At 39.2% G+C, this 15,847-nt stretch overlaps 1 protein-coding gene across 1 annotated transcript in view; it reads left to right on the top strand.

Moving 5' to 3' along the window:
• Window positions 1-958: 958 nt before the first annotated feature.
• The window catches only part of LOC123315639 (toll-like receptor 6), a 48,780-nt gene continuing 33,891 nt past the window's right edge, over window positions 959-15,847 (top strand). Inside the window, exon 1 of the mRNA XM_044901413.1 lies at window positions 959-5,172. Within this exon, the coding sequence (XP_044757348.1) occupies window positions 1,289-5,155 (3,867 nt within the window). The 5' untranslated portion in view covers window positions 959-1,288 and the 3' untranslated portion in view covers window positions 5,156-5,172. The remainder of the gene's footprint in view (window positions 5,173-15,847) is intronic.

A 15,847-nucleotide genomic window follows, 5' to 3' on the forward strand; every position in this document is an offset into this window, starting at 1 on the left:
ATTATATAAATTCTCTTACATTGAATATGTTCGCTACCGTCTGACGTATTGTGGTTTTTAGAATTTCAGGGTATAACTATTTGAATGAGCGGACCTGAATTCTAAATAGCACTTCCTGAAACCCTGTCTCTTTTTTCAATCACTTTCGGCATTTTCGTAATAAAAATTGATATTAGTTGTGGCAACGGCGTTATCACATTAACGACATTTCATGAGTGCCAACTTAACTTCGTTCTAGTTACAAAAACTTGAGAAAACTATTTCATGGCCAACCGACTGCTAAAATAAATTTGAATGAAGTATATGAATTCTTTTTGTAATCAGTCAATTTGACAATCATAGATTCATGGTGTAATGAAACAATTGAAATAATAAATTTGTATCGAAATCAAATCATTCATGGATCAATTTTTGCCTGTAGGTGGTTTCTGTGCACTTAATCTCCTTGTTAAAAGTTGCAGTTTGTCGAGGAAGACGGTGACTAGATAAAAAAGAATGTACCGTGGAATTAATTCCAGCAGACTCCAATCTATTTCTCAAAAAAAGGAATCATTAAGAGGAATGCAGAAAACGCAGTAGTTTGTGACAGCCTGCTTTTTCTCGAACTTAAAAGGAGATTCCTTAACGAATCATCTACCTCGCAAATGAAAAGCGATAATTTCTGAATTAATAATTTCCTACGTACTTTTCCTCGCTGCTCTCATACTCCAATTAACACATTCCTCAGACCCATTAAGGAGTTGGTACGCAATCCTTCAAAAACTTCCTGCCACGCTACCTACTACCATGGGGCAAGATAATCTCTGCAGCGTAGTGGGCTGGCCGTAGCGCCTCCGAAAGCTCTCTGGCCTGGCGCACACGCCGATTCGGCTTTGATCGAGGGCCGTCGTACGTTCCCGCGCTGTTTCACGCAACGACTTCGATAATTCTTCTCATACAGGACTACCCAGCATCCTGAACTTCAGTCTCTTGTCATCCCCCCTCGAGGTCGGTCGCGTCAACCTGATGAGGGCAAGCCGTGTGGAACGAAACACGTAGAATTGTCGATCTTCGTTTAGTTTCTTCAGTTTTCTCCAACCCAGTGAAATATTAAATTATCGTACCACTATTCGATGCAATAACTGTTTTATTACTGGATATACATTCGAATAAAAAAACTTGAAAGTGTTTATTAGATAGTGTCGTCAGTAGCATGATTAGGACTTCCTGAAACTCTAATTTTAAGAGATTAATTCGGTGGTTGCATCCTAAATCAATCTTAGCTATGCCATCAGGTTTATAACAGAGGATGAAAATCAAGATGGTTAAATCAGTGATAAGTTGGTCGTTCTTCGCATACCTGGTCCTGGGATGTTTTATCGCCAATGCTCAAGATCTTCTGTCTACCGAAAGTTCCTCGCAACCCCTACGTTACGAAGCCCCAGATGATTGCCAGTGGTGGGTCAGAGAATCCTCTCAAAGTGGCGGGCAAGATGAGGTAGCCCTCACATGTAACCTAAGAACAATTAACAGTGAATTCGACACCACCAACTTCAGTGTTATCCCATCCGAACACACTACATCGTTGAGGATTGAATGTAATCCGGAGATCATGTCTAGGAGTAGCTTAGACGATAAGAGCTTCGTGCATCTGACTAAGCTCAGGGAACTTGAGCTGGAGAATTGTAAGTTGGGGAGATGGCCTTCTGGGACCCTTCTCGGCTTGAGAGACTTGAGGAACTTATCGGTTAAAACTCACAATACGGATTGGCCTGCCATGAATCTGGATTTCTCTCGTGATAGTTTCCTACCAGTGCGACAGCTGGAGAGGTTAGATTTGAGTTGCAACAACATTTGGGCCTTCCCCGAACACATTTTTTGCCCCTTAACCAACTTGGTCCACTTGAATCTCAGTGAAAATAGACTTCAGGATGTGAGTGACTTGGGTTTTCGTGAAAAAACTAACGGTGCTCCCCAACCTTTGATTAGTGTTTCTGACGATGATCCTGACGAACCTGTAGAACCAACAAAGCCTGTATCGTATCCATGCAGCTTGGATATTCAGGTACTTGACGCTTCTTACAACCATTTCGTTTTAGTGCCTGCTAATGGCTTTAGTCTCCTGAAACATCTCAAAGAACTTTATCTTCATAATAATGAAATTTCCATGATAGCAGACAAAGGGTTGGCAGGATTGAAGTCTCTCCAGATATTCGATCTTTCTAATAACAAAGTAGTGGCCCTACCGGCCGAATTGTTCAAAGACTGCGCTGGCTCCATTAAAGAAATAAATTTGCAGAATAACTCATTAAGTGTCCTGGCCCCTGGGTTATTCTCCAATTTGGAGCAGCTGTTGGCCCTGCATTTATCAAGGAATTTATTGAGCAGCTCTTGGATAAACGCGAACACGTTTTCCGGCCTGATAAGATTGGTATTGCTGAATCTGTCCTATAACAGAATTTCGAAGCTGGATCCGTCATTCTTCAAGGATTTATACACCCTGCAGATCCTCAACTTGGAACATAATTTATTAGAGACAATTCCAGCCGACACTTTCGCTCCCATGAATAATCTTCATACCCTAATTATATCCTATAATAAAATCACGTACCTAGACGCTTACTCTCTGAACGGGCTGTACGTTTTATCCTTGCTGGCGCTCGATAACAACCTGCTGGAGGGGATTCACCCGGAGGCATTCAGAAATTGCTCCAGTTTGCAAGATTTGAACTTGAACGGAAACAAACTGAAAGCCGTTCCTTTGGCCCTCAAAGATATGCGACTATTAAGGACGGTGGATCTGGGGGAGAACTCTATCGTTTCCATCGAGGAGCCTGGATTTAGGGGCATGACCAACTTATACGGCCTGAGACTTATCGGGAATCTGATACAGAATGTCAGCAAGAGGGCATTTGCCGATCTGCCCGCGCTGCAGATCTTGAATCTGGCCCGAAATCGAATCAGCAAAGTGGAACATGGAACTTTCGACTCAAGCTCGACCCTTCAGGCGATCAGGATCGATTCGAATCAGCTGACGGACATAAGCGGGCTTTTTTCTGAGATACCCAGTCTGTTGTGGTTGAACGTGTCCGATAACCAAATTGATTGGTTCGATTACGCGTTGATACCTCGCGGTCTGCAATGGTTGGACATTCACAAGAATAACATCAGGGAACTGGGGAACCACTACGGGCTGGATCTGGAGCTGCGGTTGCAAACTCTAGACGCTAGCTTCAATAAATTGACGAAGATTAATGCCGCCGCCATCCCGAGCAGCACTGAATTGGTTTTCCTCAACGATAATCTCATTTCGGCGGTCGAGCAGCATACGTTCCTGAAGAAAATGAATCTGACCAGAGTCGATTTGTACGCTAACCAGATCGTGAGTATGGACTTGAACGCTTTACGTTTGACACCTGTAGATCCGGACAGGCCGCTTCCGGAGTTTTACATCGGCGGTAATCCGTTTCAGTGCGATTGTACGATGGAATGGTTGCAGAGGATAAATAAGCTGGACCATCTGCGGCAGCATCCACGCGTCATGGATTTAGAGACTATATACTGTAAGTTATTGTACAATAGGGACAGTAATTATTTGCCTTTGGTGGAGGCTGAGTCTTCCCAATTCCTGTGTACCTACGAAACCCACTGCTTCGCCCTGTGTCACTGCTGCGATTTTGACGCCTGCGACTGTGAAATGACATGTCCGAACAACTGTACTTGTTACCATGATCAATCTTGGTCAGCAAACGTCGTGGAATGTTCTGCAGCCGGTTACACCGAAATGCCAAGTAGTATACCCATGGACGCCACTGAGGTGTATTTGGACGGTAACAATTTCGGGGAATTATCCAGCCATTCATTCATCGGCAGGAAAAATCTGCGAGTGTTATACGCCAACAGTTCTAACATCATTGCCGTTTACAACCATACATTCAGCGGTTTGCGAAGACTTTCCATACTTCATCTAGAGAACAATCATATAAAAGAACTGTTAGGATTCGAGTTTGCATCATTGGAAAGCTTGAGGGAGCTGTATCTTCAAGAGAACATGATACATTATATAGATAACAGAACGTTCTTGGCGTTGAAACAGCTGGAAGTATTGAGATTGGAAGGGAATAGATTGAGCACTTTCGAAGTGTGGCAGTTTCTCCTCAACCCTTACCTTGTGGAAATAGGTTTGTCAGATAACCAATGGTCCTGCGACTGTCTCTACGTCCAGAAACATAAAAATTGGCTCAGGGTGAATTACGGCAAAGTGGTGGACGCCAATAAGATCGTTTGCCTTTATAACAACGTGACCAGGGAGGTTGGTTTCCACATGGCGGATTTCAACGCCTCCTTGTGCCAACCCTACACGGGAGGCAGCAGAGCGATCGTGGAAACTCAGGTGATGAACGATTATCTCCCCTTGATGCTGGGAACAATGTGTGCGTTCCTCTTCAGCGTGATACTCGTGTGCGGTGCCTTCTATTATCGACGTGAATTACGCGTGTGGATATATTCGAGGTGCGGATTACGTATGTGCTATAAAACGACTGCTTTCGAGGAGCAACAAGATAAAGACAGACTTTTCGACGCTTACATAAGTTACAGCGTTAAGGACGAAGCGTTTGTCAGTCAAGTTTTAGCCCCTGGGCTAGAGTCGGGGGATCCCAGTTACAGGCTCTGTTTGCACTACAGAGACTTTAACGTCTCGGCTTACGTAGCCGATACGATCATAGAAGCCGTGGAATCGTCGCGTAGAACTATAATCGTCTTGAGCAAGAACTTTTTACTGAACGAGTGGTGTCGTTTCGAGTTCAAATCTGCGTTGCACGAAATCCTGAAGGACAGGAGACGTAGACTCATTTTTATAATAACCGGGGAGTTGCCCCAGAGGGACTTAGATCCCGATCTGCGTCTCTATCTGAAAACGAACACAGTGATCGAGTGGGGCGACAGACAGTTCTGGCAGAAACTGCAATTCGCGATGCCTGACGTGAGAAGGACTTGCATCCACCAACGCACAGCGTTGAACATCTATTCTTCGGCGACTCCAACGCATTTGGAGAGGTCGAGGAGTCCAGATTTGCCGCCCCCTCCGCCTCCAGGGAAGTTCCCACCTTTCCTACACCACCCGTCTAGTTTACCCAGGGACACTAGGAACCTACCGCATCCACTGTGGGCATAGCGGATGCTTTGGAGCAGGTGAGAACGTAATTTTATTATTGCACGAATTCAAATTTCCCCCCTGTATCAAAACACGTGTCGGCCTGAACAGCTGTCGTATTTTGCGGTTTTTAATCCCCGAAAGTTTATAATCATCCGTAATTACGACGATATGGCCAGAATTCGGGGGATATAGGGCTTGAAAGTTCCACGAATGTGGGAGTAGTATAAAAATTACTTCAAAACACATCTATCCACCCTATAATTATATCGGGACCGGGGTATGAATTTAATCAAATACGAAAAGCGGAATTATATCACGATGTTGAACGGAATGGAATTCGTTTCCTCTTTAATCGCATGTTGTATGCCGCTGAAATAACATGGAACCACGACGTTTCACGAAACGATCAAGCGCGGCTCTGCTGTAGCTATATCTCGACTTATAAAACAGGAAAATGTGGGCAGGTGCCTTATTTTGATATATAATGAAAACATGTTTTGCATATCGCAATAATGTTCATCTTTCTGTATCGGGGAAGAGCATGAATTATTCAATTCCGTGCTGAACTGAACGCTGATATTACCATAAAGAATCAAAAGATTCAATGTTCCTTGATGAAAAAATGATTTTTCTCGTCTTAGCTGGGGAAAAATAATTTAAAATATTCTTCTTGCAATGAAAGCAGAAACAGGAGATGAGAAAAGTAATTGCACTTATTGGCGAAGCTTAAGGTGCTTGTTATGCGCCGAGTTATACGCACTCATACATTGAAGATAATTTTTTTTAGGAGAATTATCATTTTCAGAGGACGTAGATTCAGAACGTCTAAAAAATTATCTGGAATTGATTTTTTAAGCTGAAAAATGTCTTTTCGTCAGATATTTCTGTTCTTGCTGGTTGAATTGCAAGAAGAAGTGAATATCCTCCATTTTCACGTGAACATGAGAATGTCAGCTAGGGCTTTCATTGAGACGATTGGAGAATTTCAATATCAAATTTCTTGAAGTGGGTTGGGTCTTATATCAACGAACCTTGTATAAATACAGCCCTTTATTTACTTTGGATAGGTATATACGTACTTCACCGCTTCATAAAATGGCTGACTTCCTCTTTACACTTGGTGCACATGCTACCTGTTTGGTCCTTTGTTTTATTTCGAAGAAACCCCTGCATTGTTTTTCTGGCTTCCAATCTTTCGGGTTTCAAAATGGAGGGGCTGCTTATTGAATTACTGAACGTCATATTATTTGGACAAGTTCTAATTATGCGTATTTATTATCTTTTTATATTTGTGGGGACAGAGATGAGAGGTCATTTTAGTTGGAGATTTGGCGTCTTAAAGTCTGAAGTTGCAGAATGACCTCGCCATAGTCAAATAATCGGCTAGATAACCATCGCTATTGTAAATTTTCCTGCGAAAAACGAGCCTCTCTTATTTATAGGGAACGACCCCTCTCATCCCTGGTCTGGCAGAACAACCCCTGATCTATACACCAGTTTAATTTTATAGCTTCGCCTTCGGGGCCTGGAGGAAGAAGTCAATAACTGTTCTTTATAATATAGTGGGCTGCTAGGGGTATGTGAGATAAATTACATTTACTAAATATCCATCGGTGGAAAGCTACGAAGCCTAGGAAATAAATTTGTTAGTTTCGGCAGGGGATGATTTCCCCTTGTTTTATGGCGTTGCCCTTTTGTTCGGACAAAAAATTTTCCCCATATTTTAACCAGGAAAAAAGTTGATAGATGTTTCATCTCCATATCTTCGGGATCACTTTGCGACTTCTTATTCAACTTTTTACCGCTTCCACCGTTCAACCTCCTTCCCGAAGTTTTTTATGGATTCGGAACATGAATCGACTATTTTAATACGGATAGGAGTATCGATTTTCACTGAGAACTCAACAAAGTAAGAAGAAGCGCCTTGGTCCTTGTTCCACGTGGCAAATTCGATCGAAACTTGAAGGAACATTGATTTTTAACGATTGTTTTATTATTTGGTGGAGTATTTGAAGGATGAACTCATCTCAATTCGAAAGATACGAAATTTCTAGACTATAATTTCTGAAAACATCCTGGCTTCCAAAGAAAAACAAAAATTGTACATAGTACACCACATCTAGGAGCTGTAGGGGAGTTCGGGAGACTTGCACAGGTAGGAGACTTGAACCACCTCAAATATTTCCATTCAAATTTCGCTCTACCAGTATCGTAAATAGCTTGCCACATACTCGTAACAAGGCACAACTAGTGCAGGCTCCATTTTGGCCGCCATCAGAACAGTTCGAGAGTGAGAGGGTTGTTAGAAAGTAAGAAATTGAATGATTTTTGTTTGTTACAGTCTGAAAAGTTTGATAGGTACGTGGTGTTATTTAGTTTTATTGCTTTCATTGATTAATATTGTTTAACAAACGATGAGCCTTTTTGATAATAGTTCTAAAAGTTTCAAGAAAACATCTGTTGAGTAGACTAAAAGGGAGTGCGGGAGACTTGACTGATGCTATGGTCAGGAGACATAATCAGTGGTCCAAGTTTCCCGCACTGATCTTAGATAATAGTTTGATTTAGAAAAATAGAATAATAGAAATAAATGTATAAAGAACAAAGGTTCAAAAAAGTGAAAAATATCTCCGAAGTAAGGGAGAGTGACTCTGAAATTGAAAATATGTATTTCTTACGCTGATAAATCAGACGATGAAAACCTTGACATAGACAATCGTTGGTCATTGAAAATTGTTTTCTTTCAATGTTTTTCCTGATAAACAAACTTATGGGCATGAGCTAATTTTCGGTTCCTAAAAACAGAATTGCTGTACACAAAATGTTCATCTCACCATTACTCTACTATTACCTATCGTTACCTATTTAGGCATGAAGTCTTCGCATAAAAAATGAGTTGCTACCATTTAAAGATACAACTAAAGTAGCTTCAGAGTGAAAAAGGATTCAACTCTCCTGGACTTCCCATATCTTGAAAGAAAATTTATATAAAGACGCTGTATAATGTTCTTGCCTGTGACAGTTTCTCTTTCGTTTTTTAAGGGATATAAAAAAGTGTTGGAGATTTGATGAGCAGTAAGACCGTACGACAGTTTTAATTTTCTAATTCACTTGAATCAGAAAATTCTCTGTCGATTTGCTCCGGAGTAAATGATGAATAAATTCTTCATCATGCCTTTCATTGGCTCGAACCTAGTCTAACTATCGGCAAACTCGTCTACCAATCTCATCCCCTGGCAGGAAACAACCGAACTTATTTCACCCGAAATCTATGACCACGACCATAGCATAATTTATGTATTCATCGAGCACCAGCGAATGGAATTTCCAGAAAACCAATTTAGCCGAGCGTTCGAATTTTCAATTCAATAAGAAAACACGAAACGCCCGCTAAATGGGCTTATTTCTCTCCACACCTGAGAGCTCCTGCATCTCTAGGAAACGTCCGAGGGAACGGTTTCTTCTCCTGGATGCCGTGTAATCGAAAAGATGTCTGTGAATTATGTACGCCGTAGATTATCTGTGGAAGAATCAGAACTTGCCTTATTAGATCTCAGTCGGTCTTTTTTTCGGTCCTTTGTGCGGGGCATCGCTAGCTCTTTCGATCGTTTTCCTTTTCACGGTAGCGTCCTAACGTAGACGAGAGGTTATAGAGGAGATTTCTTTGTTGGGGAAGGTAAAGCGGCAACGTCGTGAGACCCTTTTATATAGTGTGAAATTTAATTGAATGGTTCAAGATCTATTGTACATTCTGCGTCTCCCCATGTGTTGCATATTTCAGATCTCTATCTTCGCGAACTATTCTTTTTTCGTTCAATATCCTCGTTATATTCAGCATTTGTTATCTCTCTTTATCGGCCATTTTTATTTCGTTTCGTTCAGGTCCGTCAAGCTGGAGACCCGCCTATAACATTCTTGCAAATAGATATGATAGGATTTTTGTGCCCATTCTGTGTCAATTTGTGCCGTAAAAAATTTGTCTCGACTTGACGTTGAGACTTGCCCATGGAATTTCGACAAATAAATATGGTAATAATTTTGTGCCCATTTTGTGCAAATTTGTGCCTTGAAGAAAAAATTTCATTGGCGGGTCTCAGCGTCAAGTTGGGGACTCATCGGAAAAGTCGGAATATCTCGGAAAATATACGGGCACAAAAATTTTTTTACGGCACAAATTGGCACAAAATTCATATCTATTTGCCAGAATGTTATAGGCGGGTCTCCAGCTTGACGGACCTGTTTCGTTCATGAATCGAGAGAACTTTAAAGCCAAAAGCAAGGCCAAAAGGTTACTCTTCATTTCTATTTCGATTTAAAAAGAGATTAGATTTAAAAAATAGAACTGTTATGATTTACATTCATGAAAGAGTAGTAGATAATAATGTGAAATTCCAGGAATGTTATAATGAAATTCATTCAGGACGTGTTCAGCAAATTAATTAAAATCGCTCGTTTTAATCGTCAATTTTAAATTGAAATAAATTCAATTCTCGAATTATTCAATAAAAATTTCATGATATACATTCTATAGGACAGAAATGTTCACAAACTCAACCTGAGTAGGTACGATTGTCTAGAAATGAGCACTATGCTGCCCTTTTTTTTGGCGATTTGAGGGAGAATTTTTTGTATGTATCTATCTAATCTTGTATCAGAGTTTATTCTTCTTAAAAACGTTTCAGAGCCAAGTGTTAAGTTAAAACTTGATCGAATTAAATCACTTTTCGAATCCAGGAGAAAGAATTTTTAGATCAAATTCAAAATGATCTCTGCAACCCTTAGTGTTTCAACTCCAACCCCTATATTTTGAATAGCTTAGATTGGGTAAATGATGCCTCATTTGAAAGGCCTTTCCATTCTGGACTCGGTATATTCCATTTTTTTCCTTCAATTCATTCGTTTTTGGCATAATCATATTTCAATTTTGTACAGAATTGGTCGCTTCGTTAATCAAACTCTACGAAACAATAAAATTTTCATTTGATATGTATGGCTTTAACCGCCATACACATGAAAATATTACTGTTTGTATCGTTTATTGAAAATTACAGTTAAAATAGTTCATTCATTGGCAGAAAATTTTAAATAATTTCTTTACTTTTCCACCTCACAGCAGATTTAGTATCGAAATTACAGAATAAATGAGTTCAAATTCGATTGATTCACACAGCAAGCTTGAAGGGAAAAACAACTTTGTTTAAATTTCAAATATGTAGATTTAGAAAACGAATGGATTAAATGAAAAAAAAGTAAATGTGATGAACTAAGAATAGAAAGATCTTTCAAATGAGGTGTCACTTACCCCATCTTCCATGTTAAAAATATTGGGGTTGGGATTGTAACACTAAGGGTTGCAAGGTTGCAGTTGCTGTAGAGTTTAGGTAGGACCTATGGAAACCTCAATACGACAGAAGAAACCTGAAAAAATTAAATGCAAAAAGAAACATACAAAAAACTAATGAAGAATTCCAAATTATTCTTTTGAATTCATATTGATATCCTTTATAATCCATTATATTATAGGACAGCCGTGTTACTTTATTTGTCAATGAAAAGTAGGTAGCCTACGACATCTTTTCAAGTAGTTCCACCTGTATTTCCCCAAAGTCGAAATGATTTCGTAGTTTAGGTGAAATAACCAGGATTATTATGTGAAACAATTGCGCCACAAAGTGAACAATCGAATAAAATGTCGCCGAAACAAGTCGCCGATGCTAATCTGAAACCTCACGAAGTGGAAATAGCTGGTTCAGTGGAAACGGTAAGCTCATTGAGGGATTTTTCTGAACGCTGGCATTGTCGTATCCCCGAAATGAAACTTCCATCTGAAGACAACGGGATTAAATTAAAACCTTTTGTCGATATTTCAGCGGTCCCTTTCATCGCGCACGGTCGTTATTGATCTAACAAAAATGAAAAAACGTAATCGCATCTGCCCGTATAGCCAGGGGTGAAATGATTAACAATTCAGGTAAATAGTTGTCTCCGCTCGTATCCGGGCCAGTGGGACCCGTCTTTCTAGCTTTAACAAATACACAATTTGCGATTTTATGCCCAGGTGAACTTACTTGAAGCCATAAAGGGACGAATAAGTATGCCGGTGTCCCCAACTGTCTTTTGTGAAGACGCTTTTAAGAGGACAAAGGACGATGTGGTCTCCTTTGTCATACAAACATTTGTCCCCGAATCTACAAGGACCTGTCAAGTTTGATCGTTGAAAAGAGACACCCATCGATTATCTAATTCATTTCCTTGGGTATTGCGTTTCTAGACGGTTGAGAATTTTTGGGTCGTTTGTCAGGGAACTCTCACTGCGATTTTCTGGACACTCTTGGCGGATCGAAGAATGGGACCATGTGACTTTTCTAAGCACCCCTACGGCGGGGAATTTGTTGAGGTACGATGCCAATAAAAGTTCACAATGGAGATGATGAAATAAATTAGTTTCGAACTTTGGTATCTCGAGCATCTCCAAGTCGGCCATTGTAGACGTGTGTTTGGCACAATGTGGAGATGAAACATTGAAAACCCCGAGTTTACTGGCATAAAAATCTCATGTGATTCCCTTCAGCAACTTCTGACATTTTTCTTAAGGTTTTCTGGTACAATTAAATATTCGTTCATTTATTCATAAGGCCAATTAATAAATCGTCTTCAAAAGTGTTTAAGTACGAGAATATATTGAAAAATTCTTAGCCTACTATAGAACCAAACAAAATTCGATGTCAAAATATTTTATGACTAATCATATTCTGCTTTTATTAATAATGCTTAATTAGATACATTTATTACAGCCAACCGGCAACGTCTCTAGAACTCTCTTCTGTTGAGGAAAGAGATGATAGTCGGATGGAGCCAAATCTGTTGAAAAAGGGGGGTGTTCTAGCAATTCAAACCCTATATCACGAATTTTTTGCATGGCAACATGAGATTTGTGTGCACGGGCGTTGTCCTGCAACAACAAAACGTCTGGATAGCTTTCCGCGTCTTTTCTCTCTGATTTTTCCCGTAGAGTGGTCAGTTGTATCGAATAGTAATCTCCAGTTATTGTTCTACCCTAATCCAAAAAATCAATCATGATTTCTCCATGGCAATCCCAAAAAACTGAAGCAAGAACTTTTCCAGCAGATTTTTGGACACGAAACTTCTTAGGTCTTGGAGAACCAGAGTGTTGCCATTCCATCCATTGTTGCTTTGTTTCTGGATCGTTGAAATGTGCCCAAGTCTCATCCATAGTAACAATTCGGTTTAAGAAGTCAACATCGTTTTCAAATCGAGCACAGATCGAACGCGATGCTTCTACCCTTGCACGCTTTTAGTTAACATTCAAACATCTGGGGATCCATTTTGCAGCAATTTTTGTCATGTCCAAATTGACGTGAACTATATGATGAACGCGTTCGTATGAAATATTCAGTACTTCAGATATCAGTTTTAGCCCAATTCGTCATGAACTGCATCGATATTTTCGGGGACTGACACAAAAACTGGCCCTTCCCGATCGGTCATCATCTTCAATGGTAAATTTACCTCTTTTGAAGCTTGCAGTCCAATTTTTCATTGTCGCATACGAAGGACATTGATCACCAAGGGTTTTAAGCATATCTTCGTAAATCTGCTTACCTCTTAACCCTTTTAAATACAGGTACTTGATGATGGCTTGATACTCCAATTTTTCGATTTTTACAATTTCGGTGGACATCTTCTTTCTTTCAATTTATTGCGTACCTCTGGTTTACTTTTTTGACCTCAAACTTCACACTGACACTTCTAATGAGTTATTGTTCGTTGCTATGGCTACGCAATATTTTTTTATGCATAGAACTGGTCCAGGCTAACTAGATATCGATATATCCTCGTAATTTCCAATTAAATAAGGCAGGTAACACTTAATATAAAATATAGTTCCATACCTAATTATCTCGATCAATCACTTGGTCCAATATACAACACCTTTTTCAAGCCTTGCTTCCACTTTGGTTCATCTTCTTAACATAAACATGGGATTATCTAGGGAGCACCAGTTTATACTGAATGTTATTGTATTTAATGGAAACGGCACACTTGTCTGTTGGTGATATCGCACGTCTCAAAGAACCCAAACACATTATCTCGTCAAGTCAACGGCGTTCATATGACAAGACAAATATTTACCTCCTATTCGGGAGAGTATTTTGTCGCTGCAAATGAGCTTTTATTTCCTACCATCCGGATCTTTTCATGCCTTAGGGGATTTTCGATCCTTCTCCTGGTTAAAATAAAGATGGCAATCAAGAAAACATCGATTTGAACTCTGGACATACAATAAAGGTTCATTTTGAGTGTATGATCTGGTAGGACGAAGAAAATCTAGAATTTTTTCATATTGTTTGACGGAAGAAGTTTTTTTGGAACAGCATCCTCAATAGATTTCAAAATTTTCAGATTCCTCATCGAATTTTGATGTAACTTTTACCATATGACGCTCCTATTTAACGTCAATGACAACCGAAGTTATCTGACCTACAATTTTCGGGATTATATTCAGGAACTCTTATTGAAGCCGTGTCATATTGGGGGTTCATTTTTTATGGTCAAAAATGGTTTTATTTCATAACTGCCTACTGCTTCCTTTCATCTCGAAAAATGCCTCGCCTTTTGAGGGGATCCAAGTAATTAAAAGGAGCAATGTTTGTAGAATACAGGCGATGTTGAAAAATCTAAATATCTTCCTACTTTTGGGAGTTTTACGTATCATAAGAAATTATCGAGAAATCAATCTTGTCAATATTGATTCCTTTAGAAGTAAGAGTCAATACTAACTGTGAATAGTAAGCGATATAGATTTCTGTAGTTTCTCCATCTATAAGCAAGTCGAGCTCTCCAAGACAATTCATATTGTCTTGACTTCTACTATTATCGATCTTGGGTGCGTGTTTCCCTAGTAACAAAAAGGACGCATTATAATTATTGAAGTTTCCTTATGGCTTCCATCTTCGTGGGTTCCACCTTACTTCATGATATATCGCGAACTTCGGTTATCGATCTTGAATAACTTGCCTGAATTTCATTCAGGACCTCTTCGGAGGATTGAAGAGCATCCAGCCACATAGAATTCCGGACAAGCAAATCCAGTATTTGTATGTACGCGCATAGAAATATTATTAACGGTCGATTTAGTTCCAATAGATTTTCAAATCAGGCAATGGTTCATTTTTGGCTTCTTCCATTTGATCGTTCGTTTTGAATTCTTCGCCATTATCTGTTTGCGGTATGTTTAGTGTTGAAAAATAATCAGAACGTTCGGTATGAATGGCCATATTTCTTTCCAGAAGTTGAATTTTTCACATCTTTCCCACTTTTTTTCCAAAATGAAATAGAAGAACAAGTCCATATTAACAAAATGGAGTGGGAAATATATCAAACTAAAGGATGACTTAGACGTAGTGGGGCCATTATATTTATAATTGTACCTAATATAAAGGTATACTCCATTCACTTTTATTTCAGCACTCGGTTGGTCATGGAAATTTGACACATTTCACTCTGTATAGTACGAAAATGTGGGGTTATAACGCTTGTCAAAACATTTTTGGGTTTCAAGTCAAGGCTATGTTGCCCGTTCTACGTAAAAGTTTCTGTTAATACGTATTTTATCACAATGTTGAATCTCTTCGGAAAATATGTGACGAACATATTTGAAGTTTATAGAAACTGATTGAAGGCATACCAAATCCAGTTATTTGCATGGAAAATACTAGAGATCAGTATAATACCATAATATCTACTAGCTTAAGGAGAGTTAATGTTCGTTATCTTCTTTGGCTAAAGTTTGAACACGTTACATCAGTTGTAGATTTCACAAATATTAACCCGAAGATGAAATGCATATGACGCAGTGGTTGGTAATGGGTATCTCCCGAAGGAATTAACAGATGATTACAAGAATGTTAAATTCTTCAACAAAAATCATCTTGCATCAATGTAAGTAAAAGGAATTAAAGGAAGTTTCAAGTCAAGATGAACTTTACATTTGAAGGAAAATTTCACACGAATAAACAACTAACAGGAACACTGGCGCGTATTTGTGGCATTTATTGGTACCTTGAGATATTTACAATGTATAGGACAAGTCAAATGAAAAAAAAGAAAAATCATTCATCGAAAATCCTGTAGTAAACTTTTCGCATTAATTCACTCAAACATGGTATTCTCAAATGCCACCACTTTTTTGGGTCTCCCAATAGAAGGAAATTCTTTGTCATCCTCTTCATTCACAATCTTTCTGATTGTGGAAATATTCAGCTGAAATATAAGTCGTTTAGATTTGGATGAAACATTATATAAATTCTCTTACATTGAATATGTTCGCTACCGTCTGACGTATTGTGGATTTCAGAATATCAGGGTATAACTATTTGAATGAGCGGACCTGAATTCTAAATAGCACCTCCTGAAACCCTGTCTCTTTTTTAATCACTTTCGGCATTTTCGTAATAAAAATTGATATTAGTTGTGGCAACGGCGTTATGACATTAACGACATTTCACGAGTGCCAATCTTACTCCGTTCTAGTTACAAAAACTTGACGAAATGGGCAAGTTTCCTAAAACTCCAAAATCGAATTTAAAATTATTTATGGAAACCCTTTTCCATTAGTTAGCCAACACGTAAAAGATTCGCTTCAAAATTCAGAAATATACCCTTCGAAACTTCGAATATGTAAAAGCT

This window comes from Coccinella septempunctata, chromosome 6 (assembly GCF_907165205.1).
Source record: "Coccinella septempunctata chromosome 6, icCocSept1.1, whole genome shotgun sequence".
NCBI lineage: Eukaryota > Metazoa > Arthropoda > Insecta > Coleoptera > Coccinellidae > Coccinella > Coccinella septempunctata.